This window comes from Octopus bimaculoides, chromosome 11 (assembly GCF_046866305.1).
Source record: "Octopus bimaculoides isolate indiv1 chromosome 11, ASM4686630v1, whole genome shotgun sequence".
Lineage (NCBI taxonomy): Eukaryota > Metazoa > Mollusca > Cephalopoda > Octopoda > Octopodidae > Octopus > Octopus bimaculoides.
Genome location: NC_142938.1, coordinates 20,696,516 through 20,718,888, shown reverse-complemented (window position 1 = coordinate 20,718,888; position 22,373 = coordinate 20,696,516). Strand labels below are relative to the sequence as shown.

At 37.3% G+C, this 22,373-nt stretch overlaps 1 protein-coding gene across 7 annotated transcripts in view; it reads left to right on the top strand.

The window, feature by feature from the left end:
• Positions 1 to 22,373, top strand: part of LOC106869305 (thyroid receptor-interacting protein 11) — a 212,144-nt gene that overhangs the window by 87,488 nt on the left and 102,283 nt on the right. For all 7 annotated transcript variants that reach the window (XM_089359614.1, XM_089359612.1, XM_089359613.1 and 4 more), the window contains 2 exons: positions 18,753 to 18,818; positions 21,952 to 22,087. In XM_089359614.1, the coding sequence (XP_089215740.1) occupies positions 18,753 to 18,818; positions 21,952 to 22,087 (202 nt within the window). The remainder of the gene's footprint in view (positions 1 to 18,752; positions 18,819 to 21,951; positions 22,088 to 22,373) is intronic.

The following is a 22,373-nucleotide window of genomic DNA, read 5'->3' as shown; positions in this document are numbered from 1 at the left end:
CATCTAAGACTATATCATGTCATTTTCCACTGTAAGATAGTAGTGAGTTAATTGGAGGAGATGTGACTGCTTTTTCTAGCTGGTCATGTGATGATATCTAAGGCGCATTGCATAGAGTAGTCCTTTATGGCATTGGTTTGACCCTCTGCTCTCCAACTCCAAATCCCACATGGGGCAATTTTGCTGTTGATTGTTTCAAGACGGATAAAAGCTATGTCCTTTCCATGTTTTTTTGTTTTTTTTTAATATTATGGAACCCGGTGTGGTGACTTCCTGTCAAGCCATCCAACCCATGCCGGCATGGAAAATGCGCATTAAATTTTGATGATGATAGTGGTGTGATATGAGGGAAACATGGCTACTGTTTCTAGCAGTTTGAGCTATAACATACAGACTTTTTTTTATCACTCCAATAAGTATCAGTAATACTCTTGGGTGCTGATTCCGTCAACTACACACCCTTCCCTCACCATCATCTCCCCCTCCTTTTAGTTCCCTATCAATGTTAGAAATTGTTAACCTTCCTTATTTTGTATTACCCTCACATTGTCACGTAATCTAATTAAGATAATTTTCACATTTTTTTAACATTCTTTTTTGTTTTTCTTTTTCCCTCATTCTTCATTAAGTTTCCTTCTTTTGTCTCTCTCTCTTCCATTTCAATTAATTTTTCTGTTTTTATTGTTTGTTTTTTTTTCATGTTATATTTATATTTTTAATGAAAGAAAAAGCTTCATGCCTCCGCTTGGCTGTCTGTGTACCTCTTGTATTCACATGTGTTTCATATATATATATATATATATATATATATATATATATATATATATATATATATATATATATATGTATGTATATATATATTTATGTGGAGAATGGAGCAACAAATACAAGAAGAAGCAATTCTGTTGGGCTAGTTAGCCGTTGTTTTATTATGTGGAGGTTATGTAATAGTCATTTACGTACGTTTCAATCTAGCCAATGGTTTGGCAGATCTCTTCAGAATGTTGAGGAGTATGTTAAGAGTTTGTGGTGCGAGGGATGTAGGAGAAGTGATTGGTGGGTATATTAATGTATATGGTGGTGTAATAATAGCGATAGGTAAAGAAAGCCTTACGTTTTAGTTGAAGTTGTGTTGGTCTTCCTGTAAGGTGATGTAGGATGGGTGCTATTTAAGCTCATTATTCCGGTTTTAATCAAATGCATCTCCACGTGATTTTATATATATATATATATATATATACACACACACACACACACACACACACACACACACATATATATGACTGCTTGTATGTATGTATATATGTTTGGATATATGGATATCTTTTATCTTATACCTATTTCAATCATTAGATTGTGGCCATACTGGGGCATTACCTTGAAGAATTTTACTCAAATTATTCAACCCCAGTACTTTTTTATTTTCTTAAGCCTTATCCTTATTCTATCAGTCTCTTACACTGAACTGTTAAGTTATGAGGATGTAAACACACCAACATCGGTTGTCAGTCAGTGCTGGCGGACAGATACAAACACACACATAAACGCATGCACACACACACACACACACGCGCGCGCACACACATGATAGGCTTCTTTCAGTTTCCATCTACCAAATCCACTCACAAGGCTTTGATCAGCCCAGGGCTATAGTAGAAGACACTTGCTCAAGGTGTCACATTGTGGGACTGAACCCAGAACCAATGTGGTTGGGAAGCAGAGGAGGAAGTAAGCAGGCATAGTTGAATTTATCCAAAAATGCTATCTAACTTGAAATCACTATTATTGATCTTGTAATTTAATATTAATTAAAATGTCCTATGGCATTTCTTCTTGTTGATAAGGCTCTGAGTTAAGATCCCACTAAGATTAACTTTGCCTTCCATCTATCAGGAATTGATAAAATAAAGTACCAGTGATGTATTAACTAACCTCTCTTCACCAGAATTACTGGCCTGGTGCCTAAACCAAAAACTTTATTAATTATCATCATCATTATTATTATTATTATTATTATTATTATTATTATTATTATTATTATTATTATTTTTATGCTTAGCAACATTTCATCCGTCCTTACATTCTGAGTTCAAATTTTGCTGAGGTCTACTTTGCCTTTCATCCTTTCAGGTTTGATAAATTAATTACCAGTGAAACACTGGGGTTGTTGTAATCCACTAGTCCCCTCCTCTCAAACTTCAGGCCTTGTGCTTGTAGTAGAAAAGATTATTATTACTATTATTATTATTGTTGTTACTAAGGTGACAAGCTAGCAGAATTGTTAGCAAGGCGGCGAGCTGGCAAAATCGTTAGCGCGCCAGGCGAATTGCTTAGTGGTATTTCGTCAGCCGCTACATTCTGAGTTCAAATTCCGCTGAGGTCGAGTTTGCCTTTCATCCTTTCGGGGTCGATAAATTAAGTACCAGTTACACACTGGTGTCGATGTAATCAACTTAATCCCTTTGTCTGTCCTTGTTTGTCCCCTCTATGTTTAGCCCCTTGTGGGCAATAAAGAAATAAGAATCGTTAGCATGCTAGGCAGAATGTTTTGTGGCATTTTGTCCGTCCTTGCATTCTGAGTTCAAATCCCGCCAAGGTTGTCTTTGCCTTTCATCCTTTCAGGGTTGATGAAATAAGTACCAATCAAATACAGGGGTTGATACAATCAACTATCCCCTCCCCTCAAATTTCAGGCTTTGTGCCTTTAATAAAAAAGATTATTACTATTGTTGTTGTTGTTAAGTTGACCAGCTTGTAGAACTATTAGCATTCTGGACAAAATGCTTAGTGGCATTTCAAATTCCATTGAGTTGAACTTTACCATTTCATCCTGTCAGAGTCGATAACATAAGTACCAATTGAGCACTGGGATTGATGTAACTGACTTGCACCTTCTCCCATTGTGCTTATAGTTGAAAGGATTAGTGTTATTAGTTCATTGCACAGCATGAATATGAAATACTGTTTTTTTTTTTGTTGCTTTTCCTTCTTCATGTTAACTGTCAGGCCTCAATAAAATGTCTTTGAAAGTAGCTTTTAAAAAATAAGAACTATCCCAAGGAGGTTAAATTTTTGGAGCATTTTCATGTCTGTCTTGCTGTCCAACTGTCCCAGATGGTTTGGTAGTTTTCTGGGCAATCAAACCTGATGCTCTGATGATAACTGGTACAGTTAATACTTTCGTTGTTGGATATCCCCACCATTTTTGATATCTCTACTTTTAAATCAGTCTATTTTGAGGTCTTTGCTACTTCTTTGTCTAAAGAAATTACTATGTCGACTATGGGGCATTCTCTTTTTCTGTGCCATGTATAATCCTTTCCAACTTTGGCACAAAACCAAAAATTTTGAAGGGAGGAAGAAGTCGATTACATCAACCCCAGGGCTCAACTGGCACTTATTCTATCGATCCCCAAAAGGATGAAAAGCCTAGTCAACCTCAGCAGTATTTCAACTCAGAATGTAAAGAGCTGAAAGAAATGTCTCCAGTTTGTCCAATGTGGTAACAACTCTGCTAGCTCACTGCCTTATATGCCGTGTATAAAGATATCTGATCTGTGGCATTCAATTTTCCTGATGTCAGAATCACATAGAATTCTTGGTTTACCAAGTTCATTTAGATCCTTTATTGGTACAACATTGCAGGGGTTTTCAAACTGTGGTCCGCGGACCACAGGGGGTTCGCAAGGACAAGACAGGGGGTCCGTAGACAGCAAATACTTTTTATGGGCAATTTGATTCTATATATGTTTTTTGATCGAAATCTTTTAATTGACAATAAACCTATTTGTTAAATACTGTTAAATAAATAAATGTAAAAATATATGTTATTTTAAGCAAATATTTATGTATAAATTTCATAAGCGTTTATGAAGGGGGTCCCTAAGGTAAAGCCTGAAATATAAAGGGGTCTGCGAGTCAAAAAGTTTGAAAACCCCTGCATCATTGTACTAATAAAAGCTCTAAATGTTACAGCATGTTTAAACAGTTCTCCCTCGCTTTTTGCAAAGTAGTGGTTTACTGATGTTCGTGCTCCATTCACATGATCAGAAATGTTAATACATCCTCTCTCTCTCTCTCTTCTGTTTCATGTGTAAATTAAATGGCTGACATCTCTGTCTAAAGTGTTGTATCCATATATTCCACAAAGAGACCAGCGAAAATTTGAGTCAAACCTTGTTGCATTGTTGCTTGTATTCTTTCTGAGCTAACGTTCTGCAACTTGCTGCAATATGGCCAGTATTTTCCACCTGGTGATTACATCGGTGGCATTGACTATTGAAGTGGTGGAATAAATATCCTTACTTGTGAACATAGTGTTTAAAGTTGAATTAATATTCTGAGCTTCATCTCAATTAGTCCACCAACAAATTCTGTTTCTTTCTTTAAGTCTCCTCTCTCGAGCTATCTTTGTGATCAGCCAGGATTTTTCATGTTTTGGTGTCTCCATGGAACTGTCCATGTAACTGCATTTCTTTCTTCTGCTTTCTTTCTTTCACAGTTCACCCTTCTTTGATAGCCTCTCTTTTCTTTGAGTTCAGTATAAGTAAATCCTAGTAATGTTGCAGCATATTTAAGTAGTTCTTCTTTACCCTTTGCAAGGCAGTGGCTTACTGATCTTTGTGCTCCATTCACATGATCAGAAATGTTAACACATCCACATGCTATAGTCTTATGTTTCACGTGTAAATGATTGACATTTGCCATCACATGTAGTGCTCCATGCAGAGTTAGTTTTACTTACTTTACTAATCTATTTCAACTTTCATCTAATTCATTATTCTAGCACTATAATACAAGACAGTAACTTATTCATGTGTTGATTGCATTTATTAAATTCCTTGAATTAAGTTAGAACTTCAATATAAGTTTTTAGCTTTTCAAATATGTTGTTTTCACTTTTCTTTCATTTCCTTATACATAATGTCAGCAAGTTCCTGTTTGCCCAGATACTTGTATTCATTGTTATCAGGTTCTTAAAATCCATTTGTTCGGTAAGTTTATTCTATTTGAATTGACTCTCTTCTCTCTCTTCATGGCTAAAATCACACATTTTGATATACCAGATTCCATTCCAATGTCACAGTATCCTTACACCGCTGTGTGTGGTGGCTATTTAAGCAATGCATTCAAGGATGATTAATGAGTTAGATGGGTGCTGATGAAGGGGCACCCCCCCCCCCCCCCAGAAATATGGCATATATGCCCATTACCCATTCTTCATCTTCGATCTCATATACGAAACACTGTTGCAAAAATCAATGCTGGCTATAATTTCTATGGAATATCTGTAGGAATAACCTTAACAAAATAATATATCTGCTGTATTAGCAATCCTTTCAAACATCTGCAAACATCTTGACTTCGTCCATGAAAAATAGGTTATTGATAGAGGATACATGTATGTCACCTTAGCTTGTAGTCTCTGTTGACTTTTCTATGTTACTGAGTTGGTTATTTTTTTTTTTTTCGTAATAAATAACAAAAGTGAAAGAGTTACTCTAGAAGATATCTCTTTTCATATCTACACTTCTCAGTGATCTCGCACATAACATGAAATTTGTTTTCTAGTCAGCCCTACAAACACTGAGACTTCTGATGAGGTTTATTGCTATCCCTGAGATTCTAAGAGACTCTACAAACCAAGAACGTAACCCCCATATTGTAAATTGTTATTGTATCAGACCTACACTATGCACAGATTATTAGTCTGTCATTAATTGCAATTCTTTATTACCATTTTATCCAATTTATCAGATAGTCTTTGATGCCTTTTGAGCCTTTCTTACATTCCTTCTTTTCAGAAGCTCATAATTTGTTCTACAATTGAGTGTATGTCTTCTTTATGTCTTGGAAAAAATGTCTGTTAGTAACTTTCATAACAGATTGATGTAGGTGATTGATCTTGTTTGGATCTTTCATTACCAAAGTTGTTCATCCCTCAGCCATCCACTCTGCTACATTTCCTTGTATCACAGATGGATTCATGATTTGACTATATAAGGATTTCTGATATTTCAGATGTCCAAAAGCCATTCATCTTATGTGGTCCTTGGCTGTTTTCTTTCATTCTGCATTTTCATTATATGTAGGTGCAGGCATGGCTGTGTGGTAAAAGGTTTGCTTCCCAGCCACATAGTCTTGAGTTCAGTCTCACTCCATGGCACTTTGGGCACCTTCTACTAGAGCCCCTGGCTGACCAAAGCCTTGTAAATGGAGTTGGAAGATGGAAACTGAAAGAAGCCCATCGTGTGTGTGTGTGTGTGTGTGTGTGTGTTACTCTCTCCTTACCTTGGCTTCATGTGGTAGTTGTAAACGAATGTCGACATTATGCAAGTGGTGTCCTCTGTTTCAAATCTTCTGTGAAAACATATCTGGTCATGAGAAATATTACCTTACTTGGAAATAAGTGAGGCTTGGTGACTGGAACGGCATCCAGCTGTAGAAAATTAGCCACAAGAAATTCTGTTTGTCATGTGCAAGCAATGAAAAGGAGATGTTAAAACTATGACGACGATGATGTAAACCCACTAAATTCTTGTTCAAAATTCTTTTCCTTCCCTCACATCGAATGTTAATATTTCCATTGAATAACTTCAAAAAACTAAGTTTAATTTGATCCAAGAAATCCATAAAGCTCTTATTGCGTTCAGTTTCCAATGAGGCCTACTTTACTTTTTATCCTTTCAGGATTGTTAAAAACATACTAGTCAAATACTGGGAGATCGATGTAATCAGTTAAACTCTCCTTTTAAAATTGATTGAAAACGTTATTCATCATCATCATTGTTATTATTATTAAAGGCACCGAGCTGGCAGAACTGTTAGCACACCGAGCAAAATGTCTGACAGCATTTTGTCAGGCTGTACATTCTGTCTGAGTTCAAATTCCATTAATGTCGACTTTGCCCTTCATCCTTTCAGGGCTGATAAAATAAGTACCAGTTGAGCACTGAGATTGATGTAATTGACTAGTTTCCCTTCCTCAAATCTCCAAATTTTAGGCCTCATGCATATAGTAGAAAGAATTATTATTATTAAGGTGACGAGCTGGCAGAATCGTTAGCATGCTGGAAGAAATGCTTAGCAGTATTTTGCCTGTCACTACATTCTGGGTTCAAATTCCGCTGAAGTCGACTTTGCCTTTCATCCTTTCGGGGTCGATAAATTAAGTACCAGTGAAACACTGGGGTCGATGTAATTGACTAGTCCCCTCCCCCATAGTTTCAGGCCTTGTGCCTATAGTAGGAAGGATTATTATTATCATCATTATTATTATTATTATTATTATTATCATTATTAGGGCAGCTAACTGGCAGAACCATTAGAGTGTTGCACATAAGGCTTAGCAACATTTCTTCCAGTTGTTTGTGTTCTTAGCTGAAATCCCACTGAGGTCAACTTTGCCTGTTACCCCTTTCAGGGTTGATAAACTAAGTACCAGTTTAATACTGGGGTCAGTGTAATCAACTTACTTCCTCCTTTAAGAATGCAGGCCTTGTGTCAAAATTTCAACCCATTATCATCAACATCATTATCATTATTATGATGGCAGCAAACTGACAGAATTGTTAGCAGAGTGGACAAAAATTCTTAGCAAGATTTCTTCTGGTTCTTTACATTTTAAGTTCAAGTGTCACTGAGGTTGACTTTGCCTTTTATCTTCTCAGGGTTGATAAAGTAAGTACCAATTGAGCACTGAGTCAACGTAATCGACTTATCCCCTCCCACGAAATTTCAGGCCTTGTACCAAAATTTGGAACCATTTTTATTGTTGTAGTGGTGGCAGTGGCAAAATATCAGATAAATTTATTTTGTAGTGTTCAGTTACTTCTCTATTATATATTCAGAATTGAAATATCCACTCCTTTAGCTTCTAGTTCTCCTTTCTTCTATCCAGTGTTTGATAAACTAAGCACATATCAGTAATATATTGTCAGTGATTTAATGAACTTTTCACCATCCCACCAAAATATAAATTATCACTCTGTTTGAAATTCCTATTCTAATTGTCAGTCGCTTTTGTGGCATGTAAAAGAATTCTTCATCATCATCATCATTCGACATCCATTCTCTCTGCTGGCATGGATGGGATAGTTTGAGAGGAGCTAGCAAGCTGGAGGGCTGCACCAGGCACCATTCTTCTGTTTCAGCATGATTTCTACAGCTGGATGCCATCCACTTTACAGAGAGTACTAGGTGCTTGTAAATAGCACCAGCACATGTGCTTTTTACATGGCACTGGCATGGGTGGATTTTACATGAAGCTGACACAGGTGCTTTTATGTGGTGCTAGCATGGGTTCTTACATGGTGCCAGCACGGGCACTTTTTACGTGGTGCCGGCACAGGTGACTTTTGCATGGCACCAGTCATAATTGTTAGTATTTAGTGAGAAATGTAATTTTTTAAAATATGCAATATAGTATATAAATGTTCTTGAACCTCAGCCTTAGTATATTCTAACCCCCTCTCTTAAAACTTGCAGACCATGTTGTTGTTAGCACTCCGTCGCTTATGACGTCGAGGGTTCCAGTTGATCCAATCACCGGAAGAGCCTGCTCGTGAAATTAACGTGCAAGTGGCTGAGCACTCCACAGACATGTGTACCCTTAACGTGGTTCTCGGGGATATTTAGCGTGACACAGTGTGACAAGGCTGGTCCTTTGAAATACAGGTACAATAGAAAGAAGAAGAAAGAGTGAGAGGAAGTTGTGGTGGAAGAGTACAGCAAGGTTCGTCACCATACCCTGCCGGAGCCTCATGGAGCTTTAGGTGTTTTCGCTCAATAAACACTCACAACGCCTGGTCTGGGAATTGAAACCGCGATCCTATGACCGCTGGGCCATTGCGCCCCCACCGGGTGTCTATATATGTATATATATAATGCATATATGTGGCTGTGGTGAGAAGTTCACTTCACAACCACATAATCTTTGGTTCCGTCCCACAGCATGGCATCTCGAGCAAGTGTCTGTTACTATAACCTTGTGAGTGGATTTGGGAGACAGAAACTGAAAGCAGCCCATCGTATATATATTTATATGGGATATAGCACTTTGGTCTAAACCACTTTAGTTGAAGACACTTTGGTCTAAAAGCATTTTCATCTAAAGACAGAAAGGATTATTAAAGTAAAGTGTTTTAGACGAAAAGTCCTCGATCCATATATATATATATATATATATGTATACACACACACACACACACACACACATACATGATGGGCCCATTTCAGTTTGAATCCTGTCAAGGTTAACTTTATCTATCATCCCCCCACAAGGTTGATCATGTCATGTACCAGTCAAGTACTGTGGTCAATTATATAGAATAACACACCTTTTTTTCTTCAGAAAGGTGTGTTATTGGTCCTCTTTGGTGAAGCCCACATTAACTTTGACGGGTCTCACTTTAAAAAATATAATTGAAAATAGGGGGGCAAATCTTGTCTTCCAGCTAACTTGCTGAAAGGTGGGTGATTAGTGGCTATCATGGTCTGAGTGAAAGGGCCTACACTGAGCATGCTTTTTAAACAGGAGGAGGACTGAATGGGGAAGGTACTTGCCGAAGTGGTCATGGTGACCGTGCTAAGGGTTTCCATGGGTAACATTCAGAGTTTTCCATTGTTTGTTACCTTATTGATTTTCTCATAAATCTGTGAACACACTCCAAACCTCTTAGTGTTTTTCTGCTTCTTTTGTAGTTTTTACATTGGTCCTTGTGGCAAATAAAGAAACAGTGATTATTATTATTATTATTATTATTATTATTATTATTATTATTAATATTATTGTTGTTAGTAGTAGTAGTAGTAGTAGTAGTATCATTAATCAGTTGCTATTTGTATAGCCAGGTTTGATAAGATAAACATCATTTAAATAGTTTTGCTCTTCCCGCCACCACACCAGGCAACATTTTCTCATTGCTAAGGAGATAGATATCTTTGTTCTGGGGGTTTGTATGTGTGTGTATGTGTTTCTAAGGCTAAGTGTGTGTGTGGGTCTGTGTGGGTCTGTGTTCATGCATGCATGTATATGTTTGTGTGTGTGCGTGTGTGCACGCGTGTACACGCATGTCTGCTTGTCTTTGTTAGTTTGCAAAGTGTCTATGTGACTACTGTCAGTGCTTCAATCAGTTCTGCAGGTTAAAATCTATATGACATTATAGACCGGATGTTAGGGGAGCAGGTGAAAGACAGTGTGTGTTTGTGTGTGTGTGTGTGTGTGGTGGGGTGTTAGAGGTAGGGTTTAAAAACATGATCTAGGTTGGTGGTGTCATAGTTACTTACTTCTCCCCACTCTCTCCCCTCCCTCCTCTCCCTCCCTGCCGCACCTCTATCGTATTGTGTCTGTGCTCCCCCCTGTTATTTTTATGAAGAAATGTGTGTGCCTGTATGTATGTATAAGCATGTGTGTGTGTATATGTGTATGCAAGCATGTATGTGTCATGTGTGTATGTAGTTGTGTGTGTGTGTGTATATATATATATATATATATATATATATATATATATATATATATATATAGCTAAATAGATGTAGATAGATATAAAAGAAAAATAGATATATAAGTAATTTATAAATCTGATGAGTCAGCAGGACCTATTATCAATTTCTAGAATTCAATATATACATAAAATCCATTCTACTTTAGGCACTGGGCCTGAAATTTAGGGAAGGAGTATGATCAATTACATCAACTCCAGTATGTAACTGGTACTTATTTCATTGACCCTGAAAGGATGAAAGGTAAAGCTGACCTCAGTGGAATTTGAACTCGGAATGGATGGATGAAATGCTATTTAGCATTTTGTCCCGCCAGGTAATGATTCTTCTAGTTCATTGCCCTACTTAGTATATATATATAGATATATATATATATATATATATATATATATATATAATGCATGGTTGTACTAAGTTCCTGCAATGAGGTGGTGTGAATTCACTGGCATCTTCAGTTCTTTATGAACCAGAAGATAAGTACAGAGTGTCATATTGATTGATAAATCAGTGACAAAAGAACAGGAGTTATATAATCATTTTCATTACCTAACAGCTGTTTTGGACATAAAATAACTGTGGCCCACAGGTAAGTGTTAGTGTGACATCTTACAGTTTCATCTGAGCCTTCATTCATAAGCTTATGAATGTGGATACCTAACTGCTGTTCTTTTGTAATTAATGTGTGTGTTTGTGTGTATAAATGAAATTGTATGGCTGTGTGGAAAAGGAGCATGCTTCCCAACCATGTGGTCCTAAGTTCAGTCACACTGCACAGCATCTTGAGCAAGTGTCTTCTACTATGGCCCTGGGCAGATCACAGCCTTGTGAGTGAATTTGTCAGAAGAAAACTGAAAGAAGCTCGCTATAGATATCTGTGTGTGTGTACATGTGTGTTTGTGTGTACTGTTGTCTTGACAAACGAGCACCACCATCAGATGAGAAATATTACTTTGCTTGGGAAACAGGTGAGGGTTGGCAACAGTAAGGGCATCTGACCGTAGAATATCTGCTTTGACCATTTGACCTATGGAAGCATGAAAAAGTGGACAATAAACAATGATGACATATGTTTGTACATATACATTAATTTCTATCAAAGCATAGGTGTCTGTGTGTGTGTGTGTGTGTGTGTGTGTGTGAACACACATAAAAAGCACCCTTTGAACGTTGGGCCTCATGGAGGTGATAGGTGACTTTGATGATATGCCGTGCTTGAGAAGATTCATCAAGCCAAGTGAAATTATAGTTGTGGCTGATGCCGGTGTCATGTAACTGGCACCTGTGCTGGTTGCACATAAAAAGCACTCTTCAAATGTTGGGCCCCACAGAGGTGATAAGTGACTGAGACCTTTGGCGATATGCCATGCTTGAGAAGACTTACCAAGCCAAGTGAAACTGTAGTTGGAGCCGATGCCAGTGTCATGTAACCGGCATTATAAGTACCCATTTACACACTTGGAGTGGTTGGTGTTTGGAAAGGCATCCAGCCATAGAAACCATACAAAATCAGATTGGAACCTGATGCAGCTTACCAGTTTCAATCAAACCATCTAACCCATGTCAGCATGGAAAGCAGACACTAAATGATGATGGTGATGATGATGATGTACATGTATACATATATATAATACCTTGTTTCAGTCATTTGACTGTGGCACTGCTGTGAAGGGCTTTAGTTGACCAAATCAACCCCATTACTTTTTTTTTTTAGTCTAGTGCTTATTCTGCCGGTCTCTTTTGCTGAACCACAAACCATCAAGTGATGGTGGGAGTCAAGCACGTACACAAAGACTCACATGTATAGATATGTACATACATATATATGACGAGCTTCTTTCAGTTTCTGCCTACCAACTGCACTCATCAGGCTTTGGTCAACCCAAGGCTATAGTAGAAAACACTTGCCCAAGGTGCTACACTGTGAGACTGTACCCGGAAAGAGAATACATACATGGCAAATTTTAAAATCTCTCTGTAGGTAGAGAAAGTGATGAAGAGCCTTATTCAGATTTTGAACCTTATAGTGTTCTCATCAGAGGTGTCTATATCACTTGACCTGCTCCAGAGAAACAAGTGACAAGACTGCTTATATACACAACAAATCCAGTAGTTTCAGCGAACTGGAGCTACTGATTTGCATGTGTGTGTGTGTGGATATATGCATAAATATATATTTGAATATACACATCTTTGTTTGTGTGTGTGTATGTGTGTGTGTATAAATATACATACGAGGGGAGGCTGTAAAGTTCCTTGCTTTAAGGGGATCACGAAAGGCCTGACTGGAAGACCTAACATTCTGAGTTCTTTTACAGGGCTTACAGAAACTGCAGGACTGCTGCAATAAGTTTGTGAAACTGAGATGGTAACCATATGGAATAAAATCATATTCCTCCTTTATTTTTTTTTTACCCAAAGCCAGGGACTTTCCAGCATCCCCTTGTATATGTGTATGCATGTATTCACACAAATTGTGCTCAATGCACTGTGTATAGTGAATGGCAAATGAACAGAAAATGCATAGGGGTCTACAGTTCCTTTATTCAACCTCTCCAGTGATGGTGGCACAGGTGCATGTATTCAATACCCTTTGTAATGTGGTTGATGATAGGAAGGGCATTCAGCCCTTCCTAGAGATTGTGCTAAGTGACATGTCTAGCTTAATATTTAGCTTCAGGCTAAAGAAGCAGCAGGTCTCAGTAGGAGATGACTCAGCCCAGGATGACCCAGCAAACTCATGTCAGTTTGGAAAGCGGATGTGAAAGTCATGATGATGACGGTAATGGTAACAATGATATTATGTGTGTGTGTATGTGTGTTGTGAAAGCGAGATGGTATTGGGGACGGGATGGATAGAACATTGCTGGCAGGGCAAGTTTGGGAGGCTCTTTCAGAAAGGTAGGGTGGGGCAAGATGAATGAAGAAAAAGGAAAGGGTTGGAGAAGGAGAAGGTGAAGTAGAAGAGACAGAAAAGCAGAGAAGAGAAACAGAAGTGGTGTTGTTAACTGCCTGTTTGTACTCACCAATAATTAAGCTGGACTGTGTGCTTTAAACTCGATTGGTTGTAATAAATCTAGTGATAGTATTTATGTATATTATCATTGACATGTCTATGTATTTGTGTACATGTATGCATATTTGTATATATATCTATGTGTGAGAATATATATATATGTATATGGACATGTATGTTGTGTGCGTGTGTGTGAGTATATGTATACACAACGTGCTAGAATAATGAAACTCTATGGAGCCATAATTTGATACAGCAGCCATTAATTTTTATACACACATATGCACACACCCATCCACATTTACACACACACACACATAATATATTAGGATTCAGGTGAATTGGGCACTTAAATGGTAAGGCACCAGGTTGGGTCAGAATTAAAACGCATACACAGCAACTATAGATGAATACAAACGTTAGTACCAAAATACAGGTAGAAAGACATTCAGGTTATGTATACAATTAATTGAACCCTGCTGCGTATATTACTATTAAATATATAGTCCATAATATACTTTGGAACACGCGAGGAACAAGTTCCAAGGGAGGTGAATCTGCAACTAGCGAATGTTGTGGAATCACAAAATATGCACTTGCCGTGGATTTTTAAATGTTTTTAAATGTTCCTAATACTGTGATTCGTATACTTATCTGAAGAAAACAGTTTTTTTATAATGATGTAATGCACCCATTAATCAATTAAGAAATTTGTTGGAAACAGCTATGATGAATTAATACCTTTCCATTGTTTATTTTTTTTTATATATGTAATATATATATACTTGTTTCAGTCATTAGACTGGCCATGCTGGGGCACCTTCTGGAAGAATTTTAGTTGAATGAATCAACCCAGAACTTATTCTTATAAGCCTGTTACTTAATGTGTTGCTCTCTTTTGCCAAACTGCCAAGTTACAAGGATGTAAACACACCAACACCAGTTGTCAAGCAGTGGGTGGGGGGGTGACAAACACAGATACAAAGACACAGACACACAACAGGTTTCCATCTACCAAATCTACTTACAACGCTTTGGTTGAAACTTGCCCAAGGTACCAGTCTGTGAGATTAAACCTGGAACCATGTGGTTGGTAGGCAAACTTCTTACCACACAGCCACACCTGCACCTGTATGTATATGTATGTATTTTTGTGAGAGTGTTTGTACATGTGTATAAATATATAGACACACACACACACACACACACACACACACACACACACACACACACACCAGATAGATAATTATTATGATCCCATGTGAGTTCACATTTGGAATTGTTGCCCTTTTAGATGGTTCTGAGGGCCACAAGTTTTTTGTATATGCTTCCGTTTTAGTATGTCTTCTGTGGTTGAATTTCCTTGCTATTACCAAAATGTGTATGCGTGTGCATATTTATACAACCATTTATATATGTATATGCATGTAATTTTAGTACATTACCTACTTGTATTTTTGATACACTACCTAAAACAGACATGTATCTTATCCTGTTGAAGATATATTTCTCATTTCGGTGTCATTTAGCAAAATACTTCATGTATCTCTTCATTGCCTTAGTATACCTAATTGTTTATAATATGTGTTAGATTACTAGAAAATGTTGCCTGCAAGAGTCTAGTGTCCAGTTCAGTAAAGATTTATCTCTACTTCTAGTTTCTCTGAGCAGTACATATTATTCTACGTTACCAAATTTGAGAATTGATACCATAGACAGACTGCCAAATTTGAGAATTGGTATCAGAGATAGACTGCCAAATTTGAGAATTGGTACCAGAGAGAGAGACTGACATCTTCCCAAAGGGAGAGTTATCTCTCATCAGTTTGAATCTCCCAAGAAATTGCAGTTCTTTGATTACACCTGAACGCATTTGGTGCTATTTACCAAAGTAAAAATAGATATTGCAATTAATGTTTGTTGCATATAGTTGATTGTTCGACTGAGCACATGGTTCCTGTCTGTGTGTCCTTCCATCCTGTCCTTCCCCACCTATCTATCAGAGACAGAGGGGTGATTTGTAGATGTAATTTTAGAATCTGTTGTAACCTCTTTGGATTTGAACCTGAACCCTTGCCTATTTAGTTCAGTTTAAAAGTCCCTGGGGGGCGAGTGGGGATGAATGGGGGGGGGGGGTGAACTGGTCTTTATGGACTTCTTGAGAATTTTTAAATGAGTCAAGACTGTGTTGAGAAACAGATACAAGATAATTAGCTGGTAGAGTGGTGATGGTGGCAGTGGTGGTGGTGGTGGTGTGGTGGTGACAGTGGCAGCGACAGTGGTGATGGCAGCTGCTGCTGCTGTGGTGGTGGTGGTAGTGGTGGTGGTGGGGAATCAATGGGATACGGATTAGAAGAAGAGGGAGTGAAATAGAAATTGCAATAGATAAGATAAATGAAGAAAGATTTGTGTTAGTTTGTTTACTTGAAATTAAAAAAACAAGGTGTGTGGGGAAGGAAAGATCTAAAAATGAACAAAGCTTCAGAAGCAAAATATATATAAAAAAAAAAAAAAATGTAAATCCTCACCACCTTCAACTCCTGTCCCACCCCCTACTCCTTCAATGGTGTGATAAGTTTCGCAAACAACAGCTTGATAATGTTCCATGGGAATCAATATTGTTCTGATATCTTGTACATTCGAGGGACACTGACTGACAATCTAGTTGGATTGGTTTTAAACACCTATAATCAATTGTTTAAACACTGTTTATCACACACACACACACACACATGCATAGACTCTTTTTTCTTTATCTTTCTCTCACTCTCTCTCGCACTCTCTCTCTCTCTCTCTCTCTCTCTGCTTATATCTATATATTTCCTCTCTCTAATCTACCAATACTTGGCTCAATATCTTTAACTTTCTCTGTCTCACTCTACTATCTGTCTGTCTGTCTATCAATCAGTGTATGTATGTGTGTTTCTATATGTATGTATGTATGTGTTATATATATATATATATATATATATATATATCAGTAAAAGTATGTGACACTTATTCAGTAGACATGATAAAACTCCGAGTTTCGGATGCCGGGGTGGGAGCCCATGCCAACATCTCTTCAGTTATCTGGTCAACTGAAGAGATGTTGGCGTGGGCTTCCACCCCAGCATCCGAAACTCAGAGTTTTATCATGGCTACTGAATAAGTGTCATATATTTTTACAGATAAATTCCTTTATTTGCATAATATCAAGATCTCTTTCTGTCTTTTGTTGTCCTTCCTGTCAATATATATATATATATATATATATATATATATATATATATATATATATATATATATATATATGAGGGGTGCTGAAAAGTTCCTGGCTTTGGGTAAAAGAAAATACAGGAGGATCAGTTGATTATGATTTTATCTAACTTATTTCCATCTCAGACTCACATACTTATTCCAGCAGTCCTTCAGCTTTTCTAAGCCTTGTAAAATAACTCTGGGCTTCCCAGGTGTTTCATGATACCCTTAAAGCCAGGAACTTTGCAGCACCCCTTCGTGTGTGTGTGTGTGTGTGTGTGTGTGGTAAAAATGGGAGAGATAATGGTGAGTGATCTTGGAACTGGTGATTCCTTGATTGGCCGTAGATGGCCATCCCCCAATTGAGACTTCTCATTTCATAGCTTTTGTATATTGCTATTTTTGTATGTTTAAATTTTTTTTTTTTCATAATCTAGTGTAGGTAAACCCTCATAAATTTTGTAATTTGTCCTTACAATTTTCCATCATCAGTTGCCCTCGTAGCAAATGAAATGTATCTGACACTAGAGATAGGTGAGAGGAGCAAGACTGCTCCATTCATGAGACAAGTGTTTTCACAGATCATCAGCTTGAAGAAGCTGCAATCTTGGGTAAAAGAAAGAAAGAGAATGGGCATCTGGCACTTAGAGTGTTATCAGGTGCTCACAACCCTCCATTCAGGTAATGGGATTGGTGGATGTTCCACTCTAGCAATATCCAGAGGATTAGTGGCAGGCAAATGCTTTGACATTCTTGGAGAGACTTAGAGAATCAATGAAAACGAACTGGCAACTCTGTTCTGGAGGACTACCATGAATAATTTCCAGAAGTCTTTGGCTTGGCAATGCTACCAAGTGACACTACTAGTTCAAGATAAATTCTACAGGCTCAGATGAGCTGTATGATTCCATAGTCTTTCCATTTCCACTTTCAATTCGGAGTACTTGGTGATTTTTTTTCAACTTCTTTACTCACTACATTCATGTCATTTTCTATGGCTACATCAATGATCTGACAGTATTTGTCTCTCTTAGTCAATATGACAATATCCGGCCGACGGTATTCGATTACACAATCCATCTGAAAATCATGGTCCCAGAGTATCATTACTTTTCCATTCTCCTGCATAACTTTACTTGGTACATGCTCATACCAGTTCTCTGTTACTTCATTTTGGTATTTAAGGCATAAAAGCCAATGAAGATGCAAGCACATTTTATCGTAGCGGCACCTGTATTCTTTTTGTGCAAGGTTCTCACATCCACTTACCAAGTGGGTCTATTATTATTATTATTATTATTATTATTATTATTATTATTATTATTATTATTGAGTGAGAGAGCAGTGCATGCCATCAAAGTGACACTGGGGTAAAATATACAAAGCCCAATATACCCATCATGACTACCCGTCTGATAAAGGGTACACCAGGTACATGCATCATAATCATATATGCAGGATATGGTGATCCCATATAAAGATAAACAATGCATGACCTTGCATGTTGAGCCCAGTTAGAATTTTCTTCATGTCAAATAGCCCATTCTGCTCAAAAGGTCCCTGAATAAGGGTTGTTTAAGAATGTTGAATGAAACACCCATGTTTCCAGAGGTGAATTATTATTCAAAACCCCAAAGAATTCCACTCAACACATGGCTATGATGCTCTCCAACTACTTCTGCTCATGATCAGAAATGCACCTATTGTCAGCCACCAAGGGACATGCTCAACTGGTTAAGGTCAAACAACGGACAAGCAAATCTGTGGTATTGAGCAGAATATTTGCTGTAGCCCATCTTTTTATTCCAAGACAAAACTTGTATGTATGTATAACACTTCCAATCAGCTAAGATCAGAAGCCATGAAAGCCAGTGCCTGGTAATGCATATAATAATAATAATAATAATAATAATAATAATAATAATAATACCAACAACAACAACACAACTACTACTACTACTATCATTATTATTATTATCTTTTTGTTTTTTTATAGAGTTCAGAAAGAGGTGAATCATCACAAGTGTTGGCAGATATTGCAGAACTCCAAAATAAAAACAAAGTAAGTTTCCTTCTTCTTCTTTTTTTCTTCTCATAAATTTCTTATCTTCTTTGCATTCGTTTTCTATCAAAATTTTGGTTTTTTCAAATTTAATGTTTTGATTATAATTTCATTAGATATCTGATATATCATTAAGAAAAAGTTTTCAAAATCTAAATCCTGCTAAACTTGATTCTAATCTTAACTCTATCCAGTAGAAGGCTCATGTTGGCTTAAAGGTAGGTGTTAAATTTCTAGCCAACCACAGTAACTTGGTTTAACATATCAGCTGATGCAAGCTCTTAGCAATGTTAAATGGAGATGATGATTGAAATAACAGATGTTATAACTGGCTGTGAAAGAAGCAAATAGACTATTTGACCTAGGGGTTTTATTGTTACATATCAGATTTGTTTGTCCCCATCAAGGCAGCTGTCAGCTGTGACTGGCAGCAAACTGGGAATATTCCCAGTTGTATGTGCCAAGAAGTTAATGAGTTTTAGGGACACTAAATATACTATAATATACTATAAAGCAGTGGTTCCCAAACTATGAATCGCGACCCACTTATAGGTCGCAAACGGAATCCTAGTGGGTCACAAAAAGTTATAAAATTACGCATTAACTTTGATTAACTACTGTCTATCAAGATAGTTCAAGACTGATGTTTTCAATACCAGACTGATTGTTTCATCAAGCAGTAGGCTTTTTTCACGAACTTAACAAATCAGAGGTGGTCATTTTCTCAAGTTATTTATTCGTACATAATCGTAAAAAGGAAAAGTCTGTTTTTACCTATTTATAGAGAACTTTAAACTAGGCACAGTACAACACTGATCGAGCCGATAACAGTTACTGCTTCGAGGTTTTGTATTAAAGTTAATACCTGCCTATAGGGTATGCAGACGTTGAAACAGTTATAGAACGTTTTGTTTCACATTTAATATAAATGAGGCCTTCTCACAGGCCTCAATGAAAATGTAATCTGAAATAAATTTGTTTCTTTCATTAATGTTTTTACCCAGTAGAGTTAAGTGGGTCACCATAAACTGGTGTCATAAATAGTGGGTCGCACCTCTAAAAAGTTTAGGAACCACTGCTGTAAAGTATATTAAATGCTTTGTGTGTCAATACTGTATTAATGGGTTGGACAGGAGCAAGAATATCTGAAATATGGTATATACATGCATTACCCATTCTTCATTTTTGATCTCATCGTTGTTTACATTAGGCGTACTCAGATATGAAATGTCATAACAAATCAATGCTAGCTATAATTTCTATAGAAAATCTGTTGAGACAACCTTAACAAGTGAACCAAGAAGTGGTAAGGCTACTGAGAAAGGAACAGAAAAGAAGAACACACTTGATACTTTTAGGTTCATGACATTTCACTGAAGTCATGATTTTGGCAAAGATGCTCACCAAGAGGCTGGTGCTTGGCAAATTTATCCATGGTAACCTCCCCCTCGTGTGATACACCATAGAATAAATCAAGAATAGAAATGACTTCAGTGTGGCACTGATTAAGATTGATCTCGCTAAAGCCTTCAACAAGGTTAATCATCATTATTGAGTGGTTGTCTTAATTGCAGCCTTACTTATTTGCTATCTTAATTTTGATCCTGCTTTCAAAACCTGGATTGTTATCATGTACAGAGACATCTACCCAGTGATATAACTAAAATGCTACCTGTTGGAACCATTTTAATTGCCACTGAATTGGCAGAGTTGTTAGCATGGTGGACAAAATACTTAGTTGCATTTTTGCAGCTACTCTTTTTTACTCTTTTACTTGTTTCAGTCATTTGACTGCGGCCATGCTGGAGCACCGCCTTTAGTCGAGCAAATCAACCCCAGGACTTATTCTTTGGAAGCCTAGTACTTATTCTATCGGTCTCTTTTGCCGAACCGCTAAGTTACAGGGACATAAACACACCAGCATCGGTTGTCAAGCGATGTTGGGGGAACAAACACACATATATATATATATCTATACATATATACGATGGGCTTCTTTCAGTTTCCGTCTACCAAATCCACTCACAAGGCTTTGGTCGGCCCGAGGCTATAGTAGAAGACACTTGCCTAAGGTGCCACGCAGTGGGAATGAACCTGGAACCATGTGGTTGGTAAGCAAGCTACTTACCACACAGCCACTCCTGCGCCTCTTTACATTCTGAGTTAAAATTCTGTCGAGGTTTACTTTACCTTTTGTCCTTTTTAGAGTCAGTATAAAAAAAATAAGTCCCAATTGAGTCCCAGCATTGATGTAATCAACTAGCTCCCACCACACCCACAAAAGTTTCAGGTCATGTGCCTATACTAGAGAATTATTGTTATTATGACAGTGAGCTGACAGAATTGTTATAGCATGTTGGACAAAATGCTTGGCAGCATTTCTTCTGGCTCATTTTGGTCTGAGTTCAAATACTCCTAGGCTCAAATTTGCCTTTCATCCTTTGAGGGTTGATAAAACAAGTACCAGTTGCACACTGGGGTTGATCTAATTGACTAGCCCCACCTCCCCCCAAATTTCAGGCCTTGTGCCTATAGTAGAAAGGATTATTATTATTATTATTATTATTATTATTATTATTATTATCATCATTATTGAGGCAGCCAACTGGCAGAATCAGTAGCATGCCAGGCAAAATGCTTAACAGTATTTCGTCCATCCTTACATTCTAAGTTCAAATTCAGCCAAGGTCAACTTTACCTTTCAACCTTTTGGAGTGGATAAATTACGTACCAGTTGCATACTGGGGCTGATCTAATCAACTGGCCCCCTCCCCCTAAATTTCAGGCTTTGTGACTTTAGTAGAAAGGATTATTATTATTATTATTATTATTATTATTATTATTATTATTAGGGCAATGAGCTTCCAGAATCGTTACCACACCAAGCAAAACGCTTAGTGACATTTCATTTGCCTGTGTTCGAATTCTGCCAGGTCAACTTTGCCTTTCATCTTTTGAGGGTCAATAAAATAAGTATCAGTTGATCACTCAGGTTGATGTAATTGATTTATTCCATCCTTTGAAATTATCGACCTTCTACCAAAATTTGAAATCATTATTATCATTAAAAAATTTTCCTGCTTGGTAGAATTTATATCTAGAGAAATTGAATGCTTTTCAAAATTATTTCCAGGAGCTTGAGAAACAGTTCCATAGTGAGAAAGAACGGCATCATGATGAAGTGTCTGCCCTCCAAAATATGTACTACCAGAAGATCACCGACCTTAAAAAAACATATCAAGAAAAATTGGACAGTCAACAGACATCAGGTGCGCCATTCCTGTTTATCTGTCTTTTTTTATTTGGTAGAATTAGTGTGAATTTTTTTCCGTTGACAGAATGGGTTGAGCAATAGACAAAATGCTTTGTGATATTTTGTCATGTTGTTTTATGTTCAGAATTCTGTGTTCAAACTCCACTGTAATTAATTTTGTCTTGCATAATTCTGAGATTGATAAACTAATTATCATCATCATCATTTTAGCATAGGTAATAAATCAGCTGAATCATTAAAGCATTCTGTGGTATTTATCTTGATTTTTATCAGGTACTGAG